Source organism: Dendropsophus ebraccatus, chromosome 10 (genome assembly GCF_027789765.1).
Source record: "Dendropsophus ebraccatus isolate aDenEbr1 chromosome 10, aDenEbr1.pat, whole genome shotgun sequence".
Taxonomy (NCBI): domain Eukaryota; kingdom Metazoa; phylum Chordata; class Amphibia; order Anura; family Hylidae; genus Dendropsophus; species Dendropsophus ebraccatus.
The window spans coordinates 17309121-17328125 of NC_091463.1; the positions used below are offsets into that span (position 1 = coordinate 17309121).

The 19005-nt window shown below is 43.3% G+C and overlaps 1 protein-coding gene across 6 annotated transcripts in view; it reads right to left on the reverse strand.

Moving 5' to 3' along the window:
* The window catches only part of CACNA1F (calcium voltage-gated channel subunit alpha1 F), a 100011-nt gene that overhangs the window by 37343 nt on the left and 43663 nt on the right, over positions 1-19005 (reverse strand). For 5 of the 6 annotated variants that reach the window (XM_069986334.1, XM_069986336.1, XM_069986337.1 and 2 more), the window contains 16 exons: positions 17233-17393; positions 14074-14155; positions 12723-12749; positions 12335-12495; positions 11765-11990; positions 7758-7965; positions 6409-6529; positions 5892-5970; positions 4810-4852; positions 4564-4609; positions 4349-4487; positions 2632-2761; positions 2499-2558; positions 1812-1918; positions 678-765; positions 310-417 (listed from right to left, as the gene is read on the reverse strand). In XM_069986334.1, coding sequence (XP_069842435.1) covers positions 310-417; positions 678-765; positions 1812-1918; positions 2499-2558; positions 2632-2761; positions 4349-4487; positions 4564-4609; positions 4810-4852; positions 5892-5970; positions 6409-6529; positions 7758-7965; positions 11765-11990; positions 12335-12495; positions 12723-12749; positions 14074-14155; positions 17233-17393 — 1786 coding nt within the window. The remainder of the gene's footprint in view (positions 1-309; positions 418-677; positions 766-1811; positions 1919-2498; positions 2559-2631; positions 2762-4348; positions 4488-4563; positions 4610-4809; positions 4853-5891; positions 5971-6408; positions 6530-7757; positions 7966-11764; positions 11991-12334; positions 12496-12722; positions 12750-14073; positions 14156-17232; positions 17394-19005) is intronic. The other variant, XM_069986338.1, reaches the window with a different exon arrangement.

A 19005-nucleotide genomic window follows, 5' to 3' on the forward strand; every position in this document is an offset into this window, starting at 1 on the left:
AAGAGAAGAGGTGGCAATAGCAACAAAAAGTCAAGTAATGAAGAAAAGTTGTCGAGAAGATAGTGCTAATACATGGGGGGACGACATGAAAGAAAACATAAACAACAATAAAAACATAAAACCACTAAATTCTAAAAAATATTATAAAGTAAAAGCAGCAAATGTAAAACTACATATGGACGTAGGACAGTATGATGTGTGATCCTTGGGACCCTTCTGCCATCTTTATTTGCTAATATTGAAGAGAGATGGGCCCATCATAGATATAGATATGATATATACAAATAGATTGATGTATATTTCCTTTACCTTAAAGAGCTGAACCCCAATGCAGGCGAACATGAACTGGAGAAGAGTGGTGACTATCATAATGTTACCGATGGTGCGGATGGCAACAAACACACACTGGACGACATGCTGAGAAAGCAAAGGTGGCATTCATGAGCAGTGTGAACAGGCTACAGTCACCGACCACCCAACATCTGACATATGGGGTTATCCATCCTATAAATCAATCTGTAGGGGTCTGACCCAATGGCGCCACTGTGGAGGGAAAACATTAAAGGGTCTACAGGACTAAATTGTCATAGAACCACCGACTCAGTCCTTTCTTCTAGAGATCAGACTTCCCCACCAACCAGAGTGAAGGTTTATCCTATCAATATAGAGGGTTTTACCTTTAGCCCCTTGGCTCGGTTGATGGCTCTTAGCGGACGCAGCACTCGTAGGACACGGAGGATCTTTACCACAGAGATGGCACTTGAGCTGCAGAAAACATAAGGGTAAAAGCTTGAACATAGGGGACTGAACATATATCTTTGTACAACCAAGTGATGCCATTGGTGGGGATCAGATTCTGACGTTCTATAGGGGCAGGCGAGTGGTACCATCTGCCTCATCTGCTTAGGGCACCAATATACCATGTCCTGGCTCTGGGTGAGCGTTCATATGATCTGAAGAGATGGGAAGTTACATGGAAAGCTTACCGTACAAAAAATTGTCATAGCGTTCAAATCTAAGCAAAAACTTTCCATGTGTATGCAGGCAACCAGCAGACGACCAACAAAAATGTGTTCGTATGTCGTTGATTGCATCTTTTGAGCTGGCCATAAAATCAACCGCAAATTTTTTGGTATATGTACACATTGTTTGTTTGTACTTACAAATGTTTTTATACAAACGATCAAAACTGATGAATAATTTCAGGTCTTTCCCAAAAGCGCTTGTTTGCAATCATTAATCAATAAAAAAGTGAAAAATCGCTTAGTCTAATAGGACCCTAAGCTGCTGTCAAACTGCTCTTGCAGTGGCTTATGTCTCCGAGAAAAAAAGGACCAGGCAGCTAAAATCCAACATGCCGGATCCTTCTCTTCCCTGATATCATCTGAGGTAAGGAGATCACCATACACATTTATCATTGGTCAGTTCTGACGAAATCAGGGAGGTTGGCCAACTTTTTTTTAACATGTATGGGGACCCTAAGAGCAATGCCCTGGGGGTCCTGGCAGCTAACCTTAATATATTCTATAATACTTTCATTCCCAGTTATGCCTTTTTCCCTCTCTAAGCCCCACTGGAAAAATTCAAATTAGCAAAGATCTGATTTGACAGATGATCAGAGAAGATGGAGCGAGGTATCTCAGACCACCACTGACTTGTATTGTGAGGACCCTCAAATCATTATGATTGGATTTCCCCTTTAACCGAGACCTAAAAATGACACGTCTGTTCTGTGGCCTTTTTCACTCGTGTTCTATTCTGTCCCCAGGAGAATGAATGAGGGAAGAAAGAAAGAAGTGTTCCCGACTCACTGGATCCCAAAGGAGATGAGAGACACGCTAACAACAAGCAGATCCAGGAGGTTGAACCAGTTTCTGCAGAAAGAGCCTTTGTGCAGGAAGGCACCGTATGCTGTCATCTGGAGGAGACACAAGGGGTGAGGAGAGCGGGCACGTGACACGACTCATAGGAGAACTCACATGGACACTGGCAACAGAGCTGTCTGTCACTCAAGGGCCCACATAAATCTACAGATCATGCAAGAAAGGGGTCAGTGGAGCCTCAGCTGTGAGTCTCAAAACACGGGAACAGCCAGATATCCCTCAAGGGAAACCCATTGCCTAGGGGTGCCTCCCAGTGGGGAGATAACCAAACCACCCTGATACGTAGCCCCTTAAGTCCCACTTGGTTGCAAGTATTGGGACAGAAATAGGGAAATACCAGGGTGGCCCCTGGGTGGCAAATATTGCGACATGACAAGGCAACGGGTTTCCCTCCCTGGAGGGATATCTGGCTATTTCCATGTTTCAAGACTCGCAATCGAGTCTCCATGGACCCCTTTCTTGCATATTCAAATTTTATAGGGGGCAATGTATCAATGGAGACTCTTGAGTACTCCATTGGATTTTTTTGCTGATCTCCCTGAGCCCAGTGATTGCTGTGTTTTGTAAATCTACAGATGACCACATGGAGTTACACAAGGAATAAGATGTTCCTACCTTCAGAAGGATCTCCACTGTGAAGATGGAGGTGAAAGCGTAGTCGAAATAACCCAAAATCTGCAAAAGCAACAATCCATCAGTAATGACACACGGGGACCTTTATATTGTCATACATCTCCATAGTACTCACATGATTACGGAAAGAGTGGGCACGTATCGGATCTTCTGCTGCCAGGGAGATGCTGCTTAGGATGATGAAGACCAGGATGAGATTGGTGAAAATATGGTGGTGAATCAATCGATGACAACCAACTCTGAGCCTGGGACGGTATGGAAGAATGGGAACCCAAGGAAAAAAAGAGGAAATGTAATATCTAATATTGTATATTGTCCTAATAAAAATAGAGATTAGACTGTGATACAGCATTATAGGAGGTTATGGACCATATTGACAGGTGGACCTCAATATTAGGTCTACACTCATGCCAAAAGAGGAACAAGTAGAATATAACCACCCAATACCGGCTACAGAATGTCTAGTACAATCACTGAGACTCCATTATATCCCATAGACCTCTTATATTAGCTGCTGAGGCTCCATTATCCCCCATAGGTCTCTAGTATTAGCCACTGAGGCTCCATTACCATCTGTAAACCTCTAGTACCAGCCACAGGCCTCTGATACCAACCAACAATTCTCCTGTACCTGCCAGAGAACCTCCAGTACCAATCATAGACCTCTCGTACGAGCCACTGAGCCTCCAAGACAAGCCCTGGACTTCTCATACCAGCCACTGAACCTCCAGTACCAGCCATAGACCTTTAGGACCAGCCACTAAGCCTCTGGTACCACCCATAGACCTCCAGTGTCAGCCAGTAGGCCTCCAGTCCCAGCCACAAACCTCCAGCATCAACCAGAAACAGACTTCTGGTACCAGTAACTGAGCCTCCAGTACCAGCCATAGACTTATAATACTAGATGCTGAGCCTCCAGTACCAGCCATAGACTTTTAGTCCCAGTCACTGAGCCTCCAGTACAAACCTTGGACCTCTGGTACCAGTCACTGAACCTCCAGTACCAGCCATAGACTTTTAGTCCCAGTCACTGAGCCTCCAGTACAAACCTTAGACCTCTGGCACCAGTCACTTAACCTCCAGTACCAGCCATAGACTTATAATCCCAGGCACAAAGCTTCTAGTGCCAGCCATAGACCTCTAGTATCAGTCACTGAGCCTTCAGTTTAAGCCATAGACCTCTAGTATCAGTCACTGAGCCTTCAGTATAAGCCATAGACCTCTAGTATCAGTCACTGAGCCTTCAGTATAAGCCATAGACCTCTAGTATCAGTCACTGAGCCTTCAGTATAAGCCATAGAACTCTAATATCAACCACTTAGCCCCCAATTCCCGTCATGGAACCTTAGTAGCCACTGAACTTCCAGCAACAGCCAATGCACCAAACGTAGACACTGACTCTCCCTTCCTTCTCCCATGTCGTCTGCTTGAAGAAGAAAGTTAACCTGTAAATTTCTGCTCTTTTGCCAATGTGCACAGAGGATTGTCTTACTGCATTGGGCAATTGGTCATAATCCATGTGCCAGAGAGATGGGACTGTTTTGTTAAATCCTATAGTAGGCATCATGAACTGGGGCATGCCTCAATATAGAGTTTCAGAAGCCCTGTTTTTTTTATATCCATTGTCCCTAGCAAACCCAGACACTCAGTCCTCCATACATCACTCTCAGGAGTCAATGTGCTAAAACCAGATACTGAAGATGTGGTTGTAATCTCCCAAATCAGCCAATCAGGTTCTCCCCACCCCAAACTACGGTCCCACCATCTATAGGCGATCAGTGTAAACCACACACACAGAACTAGATGGACAAGAGTATGGTGAAGCCTCTCACAGGTTGGTGTTGCTCAGGATGAAGAAGGCACTTCCCTCTGGTATCGGAAGAACTTTCTCCTTTGGAGCAAATTCTGCAAGTTTATCCAGGTGAGAATCCGGTAGACTTCCCTCTTCATCTTCTTCTTCTTCTTCAGCTGCTGGGGGCACAAAGAGACATTTTATAGACAAATGACAAATTGTAATCACGAATGCAAGACAGCGATGTCTACTTACACTCTTCACTTCCCTCTTCTTCCTCGTGTTCCTCCTCATTTGGAGCCTGCAGGATGAACATATGTGAGGACAACAGAAAGCTAGAGACTAGAAAAATACATGTGCGCCACCCATGCCCAGATGCTGTGCCTGGTATTGCAGCACAGCTTCATGCAAGTAAATGGTACTAAGCAGCAATACACTGTGGACGAGATGGTTTTCTTACTGTGTATGGCGAATGCTATATAGGATAATGTAATGCCTTACCTTAGATGAGTTATCTTCCTTCTTCCCCGACTTCTTGCCTCCTCTGAAAGTAAACAGAAATAGAGGTCATGTTCCGCCTGACTATTTCTCCTGACCCCCCTCTAATACACATACTATACAGCTTAACAGGAATCATTTTCTTAATTTAAAGGAAACTATAGTTAGAAGCATCTAACCTGGTGATATGCCCATAAAGCGCAAGGGGCGATGAGGATAAGGGTAAATCTCTTACCTTCATCCTCAGCGCTGTTTTCGTGAGATTAGCAGTTTATGCAATATGCTAATTAGGTATTTCAGCGCACTGGGGGCGGAGCTACTGCCCTCATGCCCCGGTCAACCATGGCTGGCCTGGCCCTCCCCTTCTAACATTGTTAGTTGTAAGGGGCACACCGAGGGTGAAGGTAAGAAACGTACCTGCATTCTCAGCTCCTCCTACCCTATAGGGACGTGTCTGCAGGTTAAAGTTTCTCTTTAACTTTATAATATAACTTTATTTAAAAAAACATTATTTTTTTTATTTATCCCCCAAAGAATAGAAGAGCTGTGTCTGTACTTTCCCATTGCTGAGTGTATGTAAACAGCTTTACTGGATGCTGTACCCGTTGCTGTCTATCTCTGGATGGGGGGATGGCATCTGGTATGGCTATTTAGTGCTAGAGAGAAACAGGAGCAGGGAGGGACAGTGTAGCTAAGGTAAAGTGTATGGATCCAGCATAGCAAGAGCTTTGTTAAGGATTTGAGGGCTGGGGTTGGATATAATATTGAATTTTTGTTTTTTTTGAGAATTACAAATAAGGGGAACACAGGAGGCGGTCCTAGTCGGTTATTATATATACATGTACAAGGAAAGCTGTCCATTACTGATTAGGACCACCCACAGGACTCCAAGGCCTGGAATGAGCAGGAATTTATACAAATAGATTATAACATTTTTTCACAATACTATATACCAATCTGCTCAGCTTCTCTGGCTCTATATCTTGCATTTTAACATGACATGTTCCCTTGTAGGTCATGACTACAATTCATTTTAAAAAGGCCCAAATCTTTCTGAAGGGCGACAGTTTTGACATGATCCTCACTTCTTATCTTTGCTGTTAATGTTGTCTCCATCAGCCAGATTGTCCACAGCGATAGCCAAGAAGACGTTCAGTAAGATATCTGTGCAGAGCAGTCAAGGACCTATCTATATGATCCACAAGAAATACACCAGAGCATCAGTAAGTATTGGGATTGTCTGGAATAAACCATGATATAGACAATGCTATGTAGTAACGAAAAAAAAATACTCCTCTACAGCATCCAATATCCAAGAAGTAGAAATGTGGGGTGCTATATACTACACCAGACATTGCAGCTACTGTATAGTAATCCCCTGCCCCTACAATAGTGTATAAAGCCTCGGGGGGTAAGCCGGATGCATGGTATGTTGTATACATTACTGGTTACCCACTCTACATTTACTGGGCCAGTACTCTGTACCCAGCAGCAGGACATACAGTGTACACCTCACCATCAGTACCCACAGAATAACGGACTCCCGTCTCTTTACATCCATTCCATACAAGTGTGGCTATAAATTAAGATATTATAGGATACAATTTCCACATATGAAGAGGATGATAAAGTACACGCAGACCAGCATTCCGGGAAAGAATGGGCCCCCATATGCCATGATCCCATCATACATCACTGCGTTCCAGTCTTCACCAGTCAGGATCTAAATGAAAAAGTGATGAAGACGGGTTATGGCCAATGGACTGTCAGATGGATCAGGTGTCAAACTATACTTTTAGCCACCATATCATATGTGTAGACATGTATATACCATATATTGTGTGTAGACGTGTATATACCATATATTGTGTGTAGACATACATTTACCATACACCGGGTGTAGACATGTATATACCATATATTTTGTGAAGATGTGTATATACCATATCATATGTGTAGACGTATTTATACCATATATTATGTGTAGACATGCATATACCACATATTATGTGTAGACATGTATATACCATCTATTGTGTGTAGACATGTACATACAATATCATATGTGTACACATGTATATACCATATCATATGTGTAGACGTGTATATGCCATATCATATGTGTAGACGTTTAGGTACCATATGTTATGTGTAGACATATATATACCATATATGTGTAGAGGTATATACCATCTATTGTGTGTAGACATGTATATACCATATATTTTGTGAAGATGTGTATATACCATATCATATGTGTAGACGTATTTATACCATATATTATGTGTAGACATGCATATACCACATATTATGTGTAGACATGTATATACCATCTATTGTGTGTAGACATGTACATACAATATCATATGTGTACACATGTATATACCATATCATATGTGTAGACGTGTATATGCCATATCATATGTGTAGACGTTTAGGTACCATATGTTATGTGTAGACATATATATACCATATATGTGTAGAGGTATATACCATCTATTGTGTGTAGACATGTATATACCATATCATACTGTATGTGTGGCCGTATATACCATATCATATGTGTAGACATGTATATACAATATATTATGTGTAGACACGTATATGCCATATCATATGTGTAGACATATATATATATATATATATATATATACCATATATCATGTGTAGACATGTATATACCATCTATTCTGTGTAGACGTGTATATACCATATCATATGTGTAGACATATATATACAATATATTATGTGTAGACATGTACAAGCCATATCATATGTGCAGACGTGTATATACCATATCATATGTGTAGATGTGTATATGCCATATCATATGTGTAGATGTATACAGTATATACCATATCATATGTGTAGATGCGTATATACCATATCATATGTGTAAACATGTATTTACCATATCATATGTTGAAGAATAGAAGCTCCACGGGCCTTACCTGGAATACAGTGAGCAAGGCCTGTGGGAAGGTGTCAAAGGTGCTCCTTTTGGTCTGGGTCTCATCAAAGTTGAACTTTCCACCGAAAAGTTGCATCCCAAGCAAAGAAAAGATGATGATGAAGAGGAAGAGGAGCAGCAGTAAAGAAGCAATGGATTTCATGGAGTTGAGCAGTGAAGCAACTAGGTTACTCAGCGATGCCCAGTGTCTGGTTGTATAGGGGAAGAGATGGAGGAGCCATATTAAATGACAGTATTATGTTTTCTATTGTAGCGTAACATCAGTATCACCATAGGGTAGTAATACAAGCCATTTTAGTAATATATATCCTCCACAATACTAATATTTCTAAGGGTGCCTTCACACCTAGCGACTCGCAGCGTAAATTACGCTGCGAGTCGGATAGGTTCCGGCAGATCACTTTCACTACATACACGCAGCGGTCTGAACGACCGCTGCGTGTATGTTATTCTGCCGGCCCCTTAACCCCTTCAGCTGCCGCCCGGCTCCTGCTCCGCTCCCGCTCTATATACATTACCAGTCCTCGCTGCACGGTCCCGGCTTACTCCTCTCCCGCCCGGCCAATCAGTGTGTTGCCCTGCCACAGCCACTGATTGGCCGGGCGGTAGAGCAGTACGGCGGGACCCGTGCAGCGAGGAGAGGTAATGTATACAGCGGCGTGGGAGCTGGGCGGCAGCTGAAGGGGTTAAGGGGCCAGCAGAATTACATACACGCAGCTGTCGTTCAGACCGCTGCGTGTATGTAGTGAAAGTGATCTGCCAGGACCTAGCCGACTCGCAGCGTAATTTATGCTGCAAGTCACTAGGTGTGAAGGCACCCTAAGGCACAAATTATCTATGACCAATATATAAGAGGTATAATGAGGTATATAACTCTGTTAAGTTGGTGAGGGCACGTCATATAAACTGCCAACACCTGCTGCTGTGGTGGGACAGTCTGGAGCAGCAGGTGTCGGCAGGTTATGTGACGTAACTTGACCAACTTTACAGAGACCTGAACACACCATGCTGTAGTAAGTGCAGAGAAAATGCACTATAGATGCGTTTCCTATAATAAGTGTCTATTAGTAATTTTCATAAATTTTGTTGGCCAATAACATATCTTAAAATTATTTTGCCCAGACTTCCCCTTTAAGTCATGTGAGAGTTAAACCAAATCTTTAAACTAACTGGTGTCAGTTATATAGATCTGTAATTTACTTCTATTTAAAATTCTCCAGTCTTCCAGTACTTATCAGCTGCTGTGTGTCCAGGAAGTTGTGTATTCTTTCCAGTCTGACACAGTGCTCTCTGCTGCCACCTCTGTCCATGTTTTCTATACTGAATCTTGTGTATTCATACGTACATTTTGTGTATGTAAATATTACCTTACTGTGGGTATAAAGAGAAGGACACTATCACAAAGACAAGGGGAAGGCTGCAGAGGGTGCTAGAGAACATTGCTGTATATTCCTCAGCGCCCTCTACAGCCTCCTTCTTGTCACTACTTGGGTGTCGTCTTCTTATACCTACCATACTGGATAAACGTTTCCATACACACAATGTAAATAATAACACACCCGTCAGCCGGCCTAGGAGCACAAGCGTTACCCTTCCTACTGGTATCTTGGTCAGATAGAGGACGGCAATATGGAAATCATTACAGCACATACGCCAACTAGATATTCTTTCTCATAGACAGATATAACCAGGGACTATGCTCCATAGACTCCTTGCCGTCGCCTACATCTCCTTTGGAGTATAAGAGCTGGTCCATTATTGCCATTCTACCAATTATAAAAAGATCAAGAAATGAGAACAGTCCCAAAGAGAAGCTGGCGGACATGATCAAACCTCATAAAGGGTCGCCGGCAATATCATTCACGTCTCTACAAATAAATCTTTGTTAACCAGATGTCAGCAGGATTTCTGGGTAACACAATTTTAGAGCTGCGCCATTGTACAGCATAAGGCTTTCATAGTCATAGAGCCATACCCCCGTGTGATCCCTACAAAGGGACTAGAGAAAGGATGTGAGGATGAAAGTGGCCGGATGTACAGTGCAGCACCCGCCGTTCTCTACAGACAGACATCGCACATTGAAACCTGTGAAAGCTGCTATTTAGGGAAGGCGGCGGGTGCGCTGTGTATCTGGATGAGCTCAGCGTCTTCAGTGAATCATTCACACATGTCGGATCTTATACTATGATTTTGTATGGCAATGTTAAACATGTTAGATAAAAGGAATACTAATATACTGAGATTTTTATCAGAATAGACGCTTATGGCTTATCAATAGCACAGCTGATAAGGAAGGCCACACCACCGATCCTGAGAAGACCCCTGCTCTTTCTGATAGATAGGTGAATAGGCAAAGCTAGTGTCGGACTGGCCCACCGGAGGACCGGAGAATCCTCCGGTGGGCCCCCAGCTTTGGAACCTGCACTATCACTGACTGACATGTCGTTTCTCACTGGTTTTTTATTGGTGGGCCCCCAGGATCATTTCCTCTGGAGGACCCAACTGGGCATAGCTACTCCATTATAATGAATGGATTATAATGAGCTGAACACCTATTCTAAGAGTGGCCATCACTATCCAGCCAACAGCCATCTCATCCTACCCCACTCATACACATGGATGCTTGGCTTGACTGAGCGTGCATGTGAGCTGGATAGGGAAAAGGGAATAAACCATTGGCTCTTCTGGTGGCTTATCTCCTCTAGGAACAAAAGGATCATGTATAGTGACACTGAATGTTCCTATCCTTCTCTCGACAGATGTTGGAAGCCCTTGCACACAGTAGATGGCCGATTAGTTTAAAGAGAACCTGACACAATAAAAAATGCTGTCTAATCTCCTAGCATCGTGTTATAGAGCAGGAGGAGCTGAGCAGAATGATACATAGGGTTGTAGGAAAAGATGCACTAAAGTGATTAAAACTGGTGTTGGAATCTTTAGAGTCCAGTGGGCGGTGTCACTCACTGAATAGGACCACCCACTGGACGCCTAAAACCAGAATGAGAAGAGATTTGATGATTAAAATACACGAGTATACATGAGTGTTTTTCTACAGAGCTATATATTAATCTGCTCAGCTTTTCCTGCTCTATAACATGGTCTAACTGCTTGTTCATCATGGCAGGGTTACTTTAAGGAGTCATAAGCATGGGGGGGGGTTTAGCCAACAAGCACTTCCACTTTAGCTCCCAGCACATCCAATGTTTGGGGACCATGGAAAAATGTCCTGTTCAGTTGAACACTATATTGGAAGTCGGACTCCCAATATTGATTGCCTATTCTGAAGATCAATTTTGTAAGGCTTTTGTAAAGTGTATGATCCCTACAGACCGAAGATCTCACCACATTTACGGTGGACAATAACCTTGACCTGTCAGCCAACAGATATTCCAACTAAAAACACCCTTCCCCCACATCAATGCAAGTGTTCTCGAGAAGCTTGCTTCTTCCTTCCGTGACATTAGTTGGTGGGCTGGTCTCTAAAATCATCTGGCTAGGCTGATGGTAATCCAGTGTGTACGGACACCTTTAACTAGATATAACGATGGTCTGCAGGTACATATCTTGTGTTTGGCCTCCATGGGCACTGTCACTTTAAAAAAACTATTGACATGTCATAAATTTGATTGTTTGGCGTCTGCGTGTTTAGACCCCCCACAGATCACTAGGTAGAAGTGGGAGAAGTGCTTGGCTAAGTTCTTTCCCCCTGGCTTCCTGCCTTTCCCATCTCGCTGCAGGAGACAGTCCCCATTGTAATATTTTATAGACCACCTCCTGCAGTGAGATAGGGGTAGTAGATGTGGTGGTCACAAGAAAATGTTTATGACCTCGACTGATGGAAAAAAATCTTTTAAGAAAAAGCACCCTAAGGTGCCCACCCTGTAGTGCCACTCACATGTGAGTGTTCTCCTGCCTTCTAGCTGTAGATACACCTCCAGTACACACAGACACTCAACCTTGTGTGACTGCACACCTCGTCCTGCTGACCTTGTCACCTTGAAGATCCTCAGGAGCCGCACACAGCGTAATACAGAGATTCCCAGGGGGGACATGATATGGAACTCAACCAGAACGGTCTCCAGGATGCCACCGCACACCACAAAGCAGTCGAATCGATTGAAGAAAGACACAAAGTAGGCATGGAAGCCCAGACTGTACAGTTTCAGGAGCATTTCCAGAGTGAAGAGAGACAGCAGAACCTTATTCGCATAGCCTAGAAAACATAAGCGGCCATAGATGTTGGGCAGTGAGTGAAGTGTGAACACCACTGAAAATGTTTTTTTTTTTTTTTAGTATTTACTTAATATTTCCCTATAGGTCTTTGCTTACGTTGCCCTCTACGGCTTTTATGGTTTGCTGAGCTTTATCTTCTCCCTACACCTGTACCCAGCCTATATGATTCTCACCTGCAAACTGCCTTGTACTTGCTCTCCTCCCTGTCCACAGCCTGTTTGAGCTATCCTCTATGCATGCTCTCTTTTCTTACCATACTTGAAACTTGTGTGTAACCCCTACCCCCTTCCTTCTGACATGTTTAAACTGAGAGAGTCCTCCTACCTTGTATTTGAGTCAGCCATTCGGGTTGCCGGTAGTGCTCCGATGCTATGGTCAATGTGTTCAGAAAAACCAAGATCAGGACCATCCAATAGAAAGTGACAGATTTTACCGCCTGACGACATTTCCTCCGGAAAGCTCTGTTCCATCGTCTCAGCTTTCGACTATTAGAGACGATACATGGGTTAATAAAAGCTGAGTGATACAATGTAGATATCATTGTGTGTACAGGGGCATTTAAAGTACCAAACAAAACATATATAGCATCTATTATCCATCAGCATTGTCTAACAATAGGATTTATTTATTTATATATACACATTACATATATAAAAGCTGCATCAAAACTGCAATGTGTAAACAAGGATGTAATGGTAACTGAACGGCTTACCAGCATCCCGTCTGACCCAACTTGCTCCTGCAGAAGAAAAAAATAAAAATAAAAGACTGAGTGCAAAACAGAAGCAGGAAGTGAACTGGTTATAAATACACTTAAAGCCCCATTCTCATAGTATATATGGGAATACTGGCAAAAAGTTATACTGACATACTGTAGCGTACTCAGACTAGCACACCAAAGGTAGTCTACTAGTTAACTTTGGCCAATTTCCTAATTTTTTTTGCCAATATCCTGATGAATAGCCCTGACCCTGAGAAAGGGGCCTCAGAATATTTTATACCATGACATAACATTAATTTTACTACACAGGTCTGTAGGCCTGATCCCTAGATGCCTAGACTATTGACCCCTAGATGCCTGAACCACTAATCCCTAGATGCCTATACCACTGATTCCTAGATGCCTGGACCACTGATCCCTAGATGCCTGGACCACTGATCCCTAGATGCCTGGACCATTGATCCCTAGATGCCTGGACCACTGGTTTATAGATGCCTGGACCACTGATTCCTAGATGCCTGTACAACTGATCCCTAGATGCCTGGACCACTGATCCCTTGATGCCTAGACCACTGGTTTCTAGATGCCTGGACTACTGATTCCTAGATGCCTGGACCACTGATCCCTAGATGCCTGGACCACTGATCCCTAGATGCCTGGACTACTGATCCCTAGATGCCTGGACCACTGATCCCTAGATGCCTGGACCACTGATCCCTAGATGCCTGGACTGCTGATCCCTAGATGCATGGACCACTGATGCCTAGACCACTGATTCATAGATGCCTGGGCTACTGATCCCTTGATGCCTAGACCACTGGTTTCTAGATGCCTGGACTACTGATTCCTAGATGCCTGGACCACTGATCCCTAGATACCTGGACTACTGATCCTTGGATGTCTGTGCTACTGATCCCTAGATGTCTGGACCACTGATTCCTAGATGCCTAGACCACTGATTCCTAGATGCCTCCGCTACTGATCCCTAGATGCCTAGACCACTGATTTTTAAATGCCTGGACAACTGATCCCTAGATGCCTGGCCTACTGATCCCTAGATGCCTAAACTACTGATCCCTAGATGCCTAGACTACTGATCCCTAGATGCCTGGGCTACTGATACCTATATGCGTAGATTACTGATCCCTAGATTCCTAGATCACTGATCAGCAAACTGGATTTCCACAAACTCAATCCATTTATTCTTACAGATGATAAGAAGAGTCTAGCATCGGCTTACATTCCACTCCCCATTGAGAACTCATGCACGCTCGGCTGAGCCAATAGTGTTTGAGTATAAGAGGCTGATAGGAACAGCGTTTACCAATAGATCACAACTTACATGCACAGGGAGCAGCAGTTTGTATGTTCATCGTCTATATTCTCTGTATTGAGGGATGTGGTCTCGCTGGCAGGAAGGCTGGCTGCAGAAGGAGGCACAAACAGCCACAATAAACATTGTATACATAGGAGGTATTCTTTACATCCATTACCTGCTCTCTATCCACAACCAACATTGATTTCTGGTGACAACATTATTTTCTTCACCAAGTCACAAGGGGATACGTACATATTAACGTATACATGTACATAGAAGACGTCACAGCCATGTTCAATGGAAATGTGAATCTGATTGCCAAATACGTGTAGATATGACAGCACAAGGCATCATGGGTATAAGCAGGGGCTAGCTAAAGGTTCACAGTTCCCAATGCAAAGATTTGGCTTGGGCCCTCCCTTCATCTATGGTCATATACATATGCTGTCTGCATTATATATAATCATCTATATATGCATATCCTTTTGTTCATGGTGGGATAAGGCAGGCTCAGGAAGAATCAGTGTGGGCACCTCTAGACTTATGTACCGGTGCGGGCCCTGTAGTCTTATGTACCTGTGCTGTGAATCTGTTAACTGTTTCTAATAGAAACCGGCAGAATGTGATTACAGCTCTGGGTTACAGTACAGGAGCGATTATTGTGTAATAGGATCAGCAATCAGTTGACAGACCAGCAAACGCTTATTCTTTGGCTAATTCCATCTTTAAGTAGGTTAAAAAAAATCCTCATTTGTAGCAATAGGGGATGTTTGGTAGACAGTAAAGAGATTGCTTATGTCGTCAGGGTAATAGGCTCCTTAAAGAGGCACTTCTGTATGTTTTTTATATTATTCACTATGCAGCTAGTCAGCTAGTATATATATATATATATATATATATTTAGCACTCTGGAATTAAGGGTGCTTCATAAAGTAATTATATATATATATATATATATATATATATATATATATATATATATATATATATATTTCAGCTAGTGTTATCTCATATAGATATCCCTTTCTAATAAAATTCCCTTTTAATTAATTTACATCATGTGATCTCAAGGTGACCCTCTGGAAATTACATGTGTTTCTTTCAGTCAACATCTCAGCCAGCAGTCCCTTCTGTATGATGAAGCTGCATGGACTGTTCCACATATACTTTCCAGGCGGAGGAGAAAGAAACTACCCTCACAGTTACTCATGATTATAATACAGCTCCTGTCACACAGGTATGATGGATGTGATGACAATTCAGCCTCCGTGCCTGTATACTTATAGTCTCTTCTTTAAAGATATATAGAGATTAGCATTATTACACTGCCCTCCCAGCAGACACAGATGGTATTGACTCTAGCTGGCCATGTGATAATGTTCTAAAGCATCATGGGATTGAGGCCAGGGAGAGGATGGTGGCTGATCAGAGGTCACATGACCCAGATGCAGTAATGAAATGTATGCATGCAACAGAGCTGGGATGAAACAGATGACACAGCAGGTATAGTAATAGGCAAAAATGAGCACCATGGGCAGCAGTCCTGCCAGGATCCAGCCCTTTAGCATGGTGTATTGTCTTCACCTACATTACATCTGTATAGATGGGAAATGTGCAGATCCCAGAGGAAAATGTCCCTCATCCCCAGCCAGGTATCCTATATCTCCAGGATATAATGATCACAGCCCAACCCAACCAATCACATCACTTGCTCTACAATGTTCCCCAGAATATATATTATAATCTATAAAATAACATCTAGTTATAATCTATTCACCAAACCACAGCACTGCACAAGACAGGACCACATGACATCGATAAGGGAACAGGACTGTGGAAGGTTACGCCGCAGTCCGTGAGGTACAGTATGGGGGACTAGTCACAAGTCACTGAGTACACAAGCCAGAGAGTTACTGTGGGTTTCTGAGGAATGGTTAGGATGCATTAACCATTGAAGTTTCCCCTTCCTCCTTCCTGTCAAGTCGGCCAGAGAGACGCCTGTATGTAAGAGACAGACGGACATTGCACACGACAGACAAATAGATATGGCCCACAAGAGATGCATAGTGACGTGACTGAGAGGAAACAATACACGTGTGAAGAGGACAAACAGAACAGAAGGACTCCAGGACTCCGGAGAAGACATCGTCTAGAACAAGAAGAACGTGGCTCATAAAAGAGTTTTCAATGATAAAAATGGACTTAAAGGGGTATCCCAAGATTTAAAGTTACCAAAGCCTTCAGGCCGTCCGTTACTGTGTACGGTAAGAGACATAACTGAAGGCCGGACAATAGTTCGGCCCCCAGTTATTGAAGATGTATAGGGGCCTTAAGGCTGGGTTCACACTACCATTGTTCCTTCTGCTGAGACACTGGAAAAGACCAATGAGAAAGAATGGTGTTGGCAGATCCCCTGTATGGTGTTCAGTAACTTACTGGCACTATTTTCTCCATTAGAACATAGCCTGTGACCTATTATATACCCTGATATGGGCCAGTAGAGCGTGATCCAGCAAGATTGGCTCTTGTTTGCACTTCTTTAGAAGGCACAATGAATTGAGCTGCCGGGCTGCACAAATGATCACTGTCTCGTTTGTGTGGTCATTTAAATTTCTCCTATCGTCTGCACATCCCCAGTCTACACAAGGAGACACATCTGTGTAGCAGATAGTGAGCTATTTTGCCACAGTACAAAAGATGCAATCAGCCAACGACCAGGCGGTCTCCCCGTCCCCGGCTGATCGATGTCACTTTTGCACAGGACGATTATCGGCCAAAGGAGCGTTCCTTGCAACATTCCTGGTCAATAATCGGCCCATGTAAAATGGGATTTAGAATACCAACCTTCAAGGTGTGAACCCAGTCTTAGGCACCTCTTTTGCCTCATGTTCTCTGGAACTCTGGCCCCCATTATATGAGTGCAGAACTGCTAAGCATCAGTGGCTCCCACTCTTTTGGACCATGTCCATCCGTTTACTACATGGATGGATGGCCATTTATTTGCTTGGCCAGTAGATAAAAATACATTGTCTTGGCAAGAAAACTTACGGACAACCACAACTTTTCTACTTTTCACCAATAGCTATAGGACAGTTGATGTATACCTAAAACAACCCCCTGTAACCCTGTAATCCAGACACATTGACAGTAGCATCCCTACTGTCAATGCACATGGCTACTCACGGTTGTGTCTTTCGTCTCTCTCTTCCCTTTCTGGTTCGATATCTTCAGCCTGTGTGATCCAGTCTAGATATCCTTTCAGATCTTCCTCCATTTGCTGCTTCTCCCTCAGTTTCTGGAAGTCTCCCCTGGCTTTGGCTTTCTCTCTTTCCTTTGAGAACTCTCTGAGATGGGACAGAATAGGAGAGAAGTGAGAAACAAACAAATCCAGGACACAATAATGGAGTCTACTAATGCTCTATACTAAATGGAGCGGTAATATGTCCGCAGGAGAAATAAAGCATTACATAGCTCCCATACAGATCAGTGACCAGCCATTTCATGCATAGACATATGGGGTCCTCGACAGAGAGACGCTCTATGTAACCACTCTGCTCTATTGTGATGTCACACTGAGTGTATACAGGTTGAACCTATTCATATCCTCCCATTACCTGGCTAGTGGGTCATTTTAGCAAATGTTGGGGATTGCTGAAAAAAGTACCATAGATTTTTGTACAAGTTCATTGAGCTCAATCCAGTAAATCCAGTATTGTACCATATACATCTTAACATGGACGACAGTGCACAGGGGTGTGTGTACAGGGTGAGTACGGCTGCTGGCCGATTAGTATTCATGGTCACTGGGCCAGTCTGTGCAGAGCAGAGAGATACCTGACATCACTTCCTGCATTTGGTCTTTTATTTTCTGTTACTAAAGACTAAATGGCCTTAGTGACAGAGCCTGGACTGCAGTTTTAAACAAAGTGAGACACCTAGTGGCCAAATGTATAGCATTGTATTTCATATAGAAAACAGATAAAAAAAATAAATGAAGTAAATTGCAAAGATTTAAAATGATCTATTGGTATAGACAGAGCCCATTTAATCCCTAAAATCTATAATCTAAGGTTCCCATTCCCTGAATGCATAGAGTGTATTGGGTGAAAGCGTAATAAAGAGGTTGTCCCCCCAATACTTATTCCCTATTCATAGAGGTGGGAATGAGAACAAGGTTTCCTGAGTCTCCCTCCTGAACTGAGCAGCAGTCACATCTGCACTGACTCTCCATTCATTGTCTAAGGGATTGGGGGTCATAGTCTGGTGCTATGTACACGGCTACCTCTAGAAGTTCCATTAGATATCACACAGTAACACTACTCCATTCAGCAGGAACTTCAGGCGCATTGCTCTCAAGATCAGTGTGTGTCCACATGTTGGTGCCCCCTAGTGGTCACACACTTATTACCTATCCGCAGTGTTGGTGGGACAACCCCTTTAAGACAACTCATTGTGTGTGTAATAGTCAGGGTGCTGAGATTTATAGAAGGTGGTTTCCTTGCAGTGACCTGTATACTAAGACTATGAGCCTTTTGGCCGGGAGCCATATACTGACTAATGCACATAACCCTAGAGGAGGACAATGTCCATTGGGTCTGTAGCTAAGAGCGCAGCTCCTGAGGCTGAAGGGTAACCACATGAGACAATTATATGTGCAGGAAGCTGTTCCTTATTTACTGTGTGACCACCCAGCATATGTGCCTCTCCTTATGAGAAGCAATAAAAGACAAGTTGTCTACAAGAACTGGGTCCATAATGTGTATTTGTGCAGGAACAACACCTTGTAAAGAGCCTTATCACAATGGTGTCCAATGCAGGGTCAGACCACCCAGACCACCGCTGAACCCATCACAGGACAGGATTTAAGATGGGAAAAATCAACATTTTCCTCGCCGCACTTTTGAGGTTTCCCCTTTAGACATCTGTTACGTGCTCCTCGGCAGAAGACATGATAAA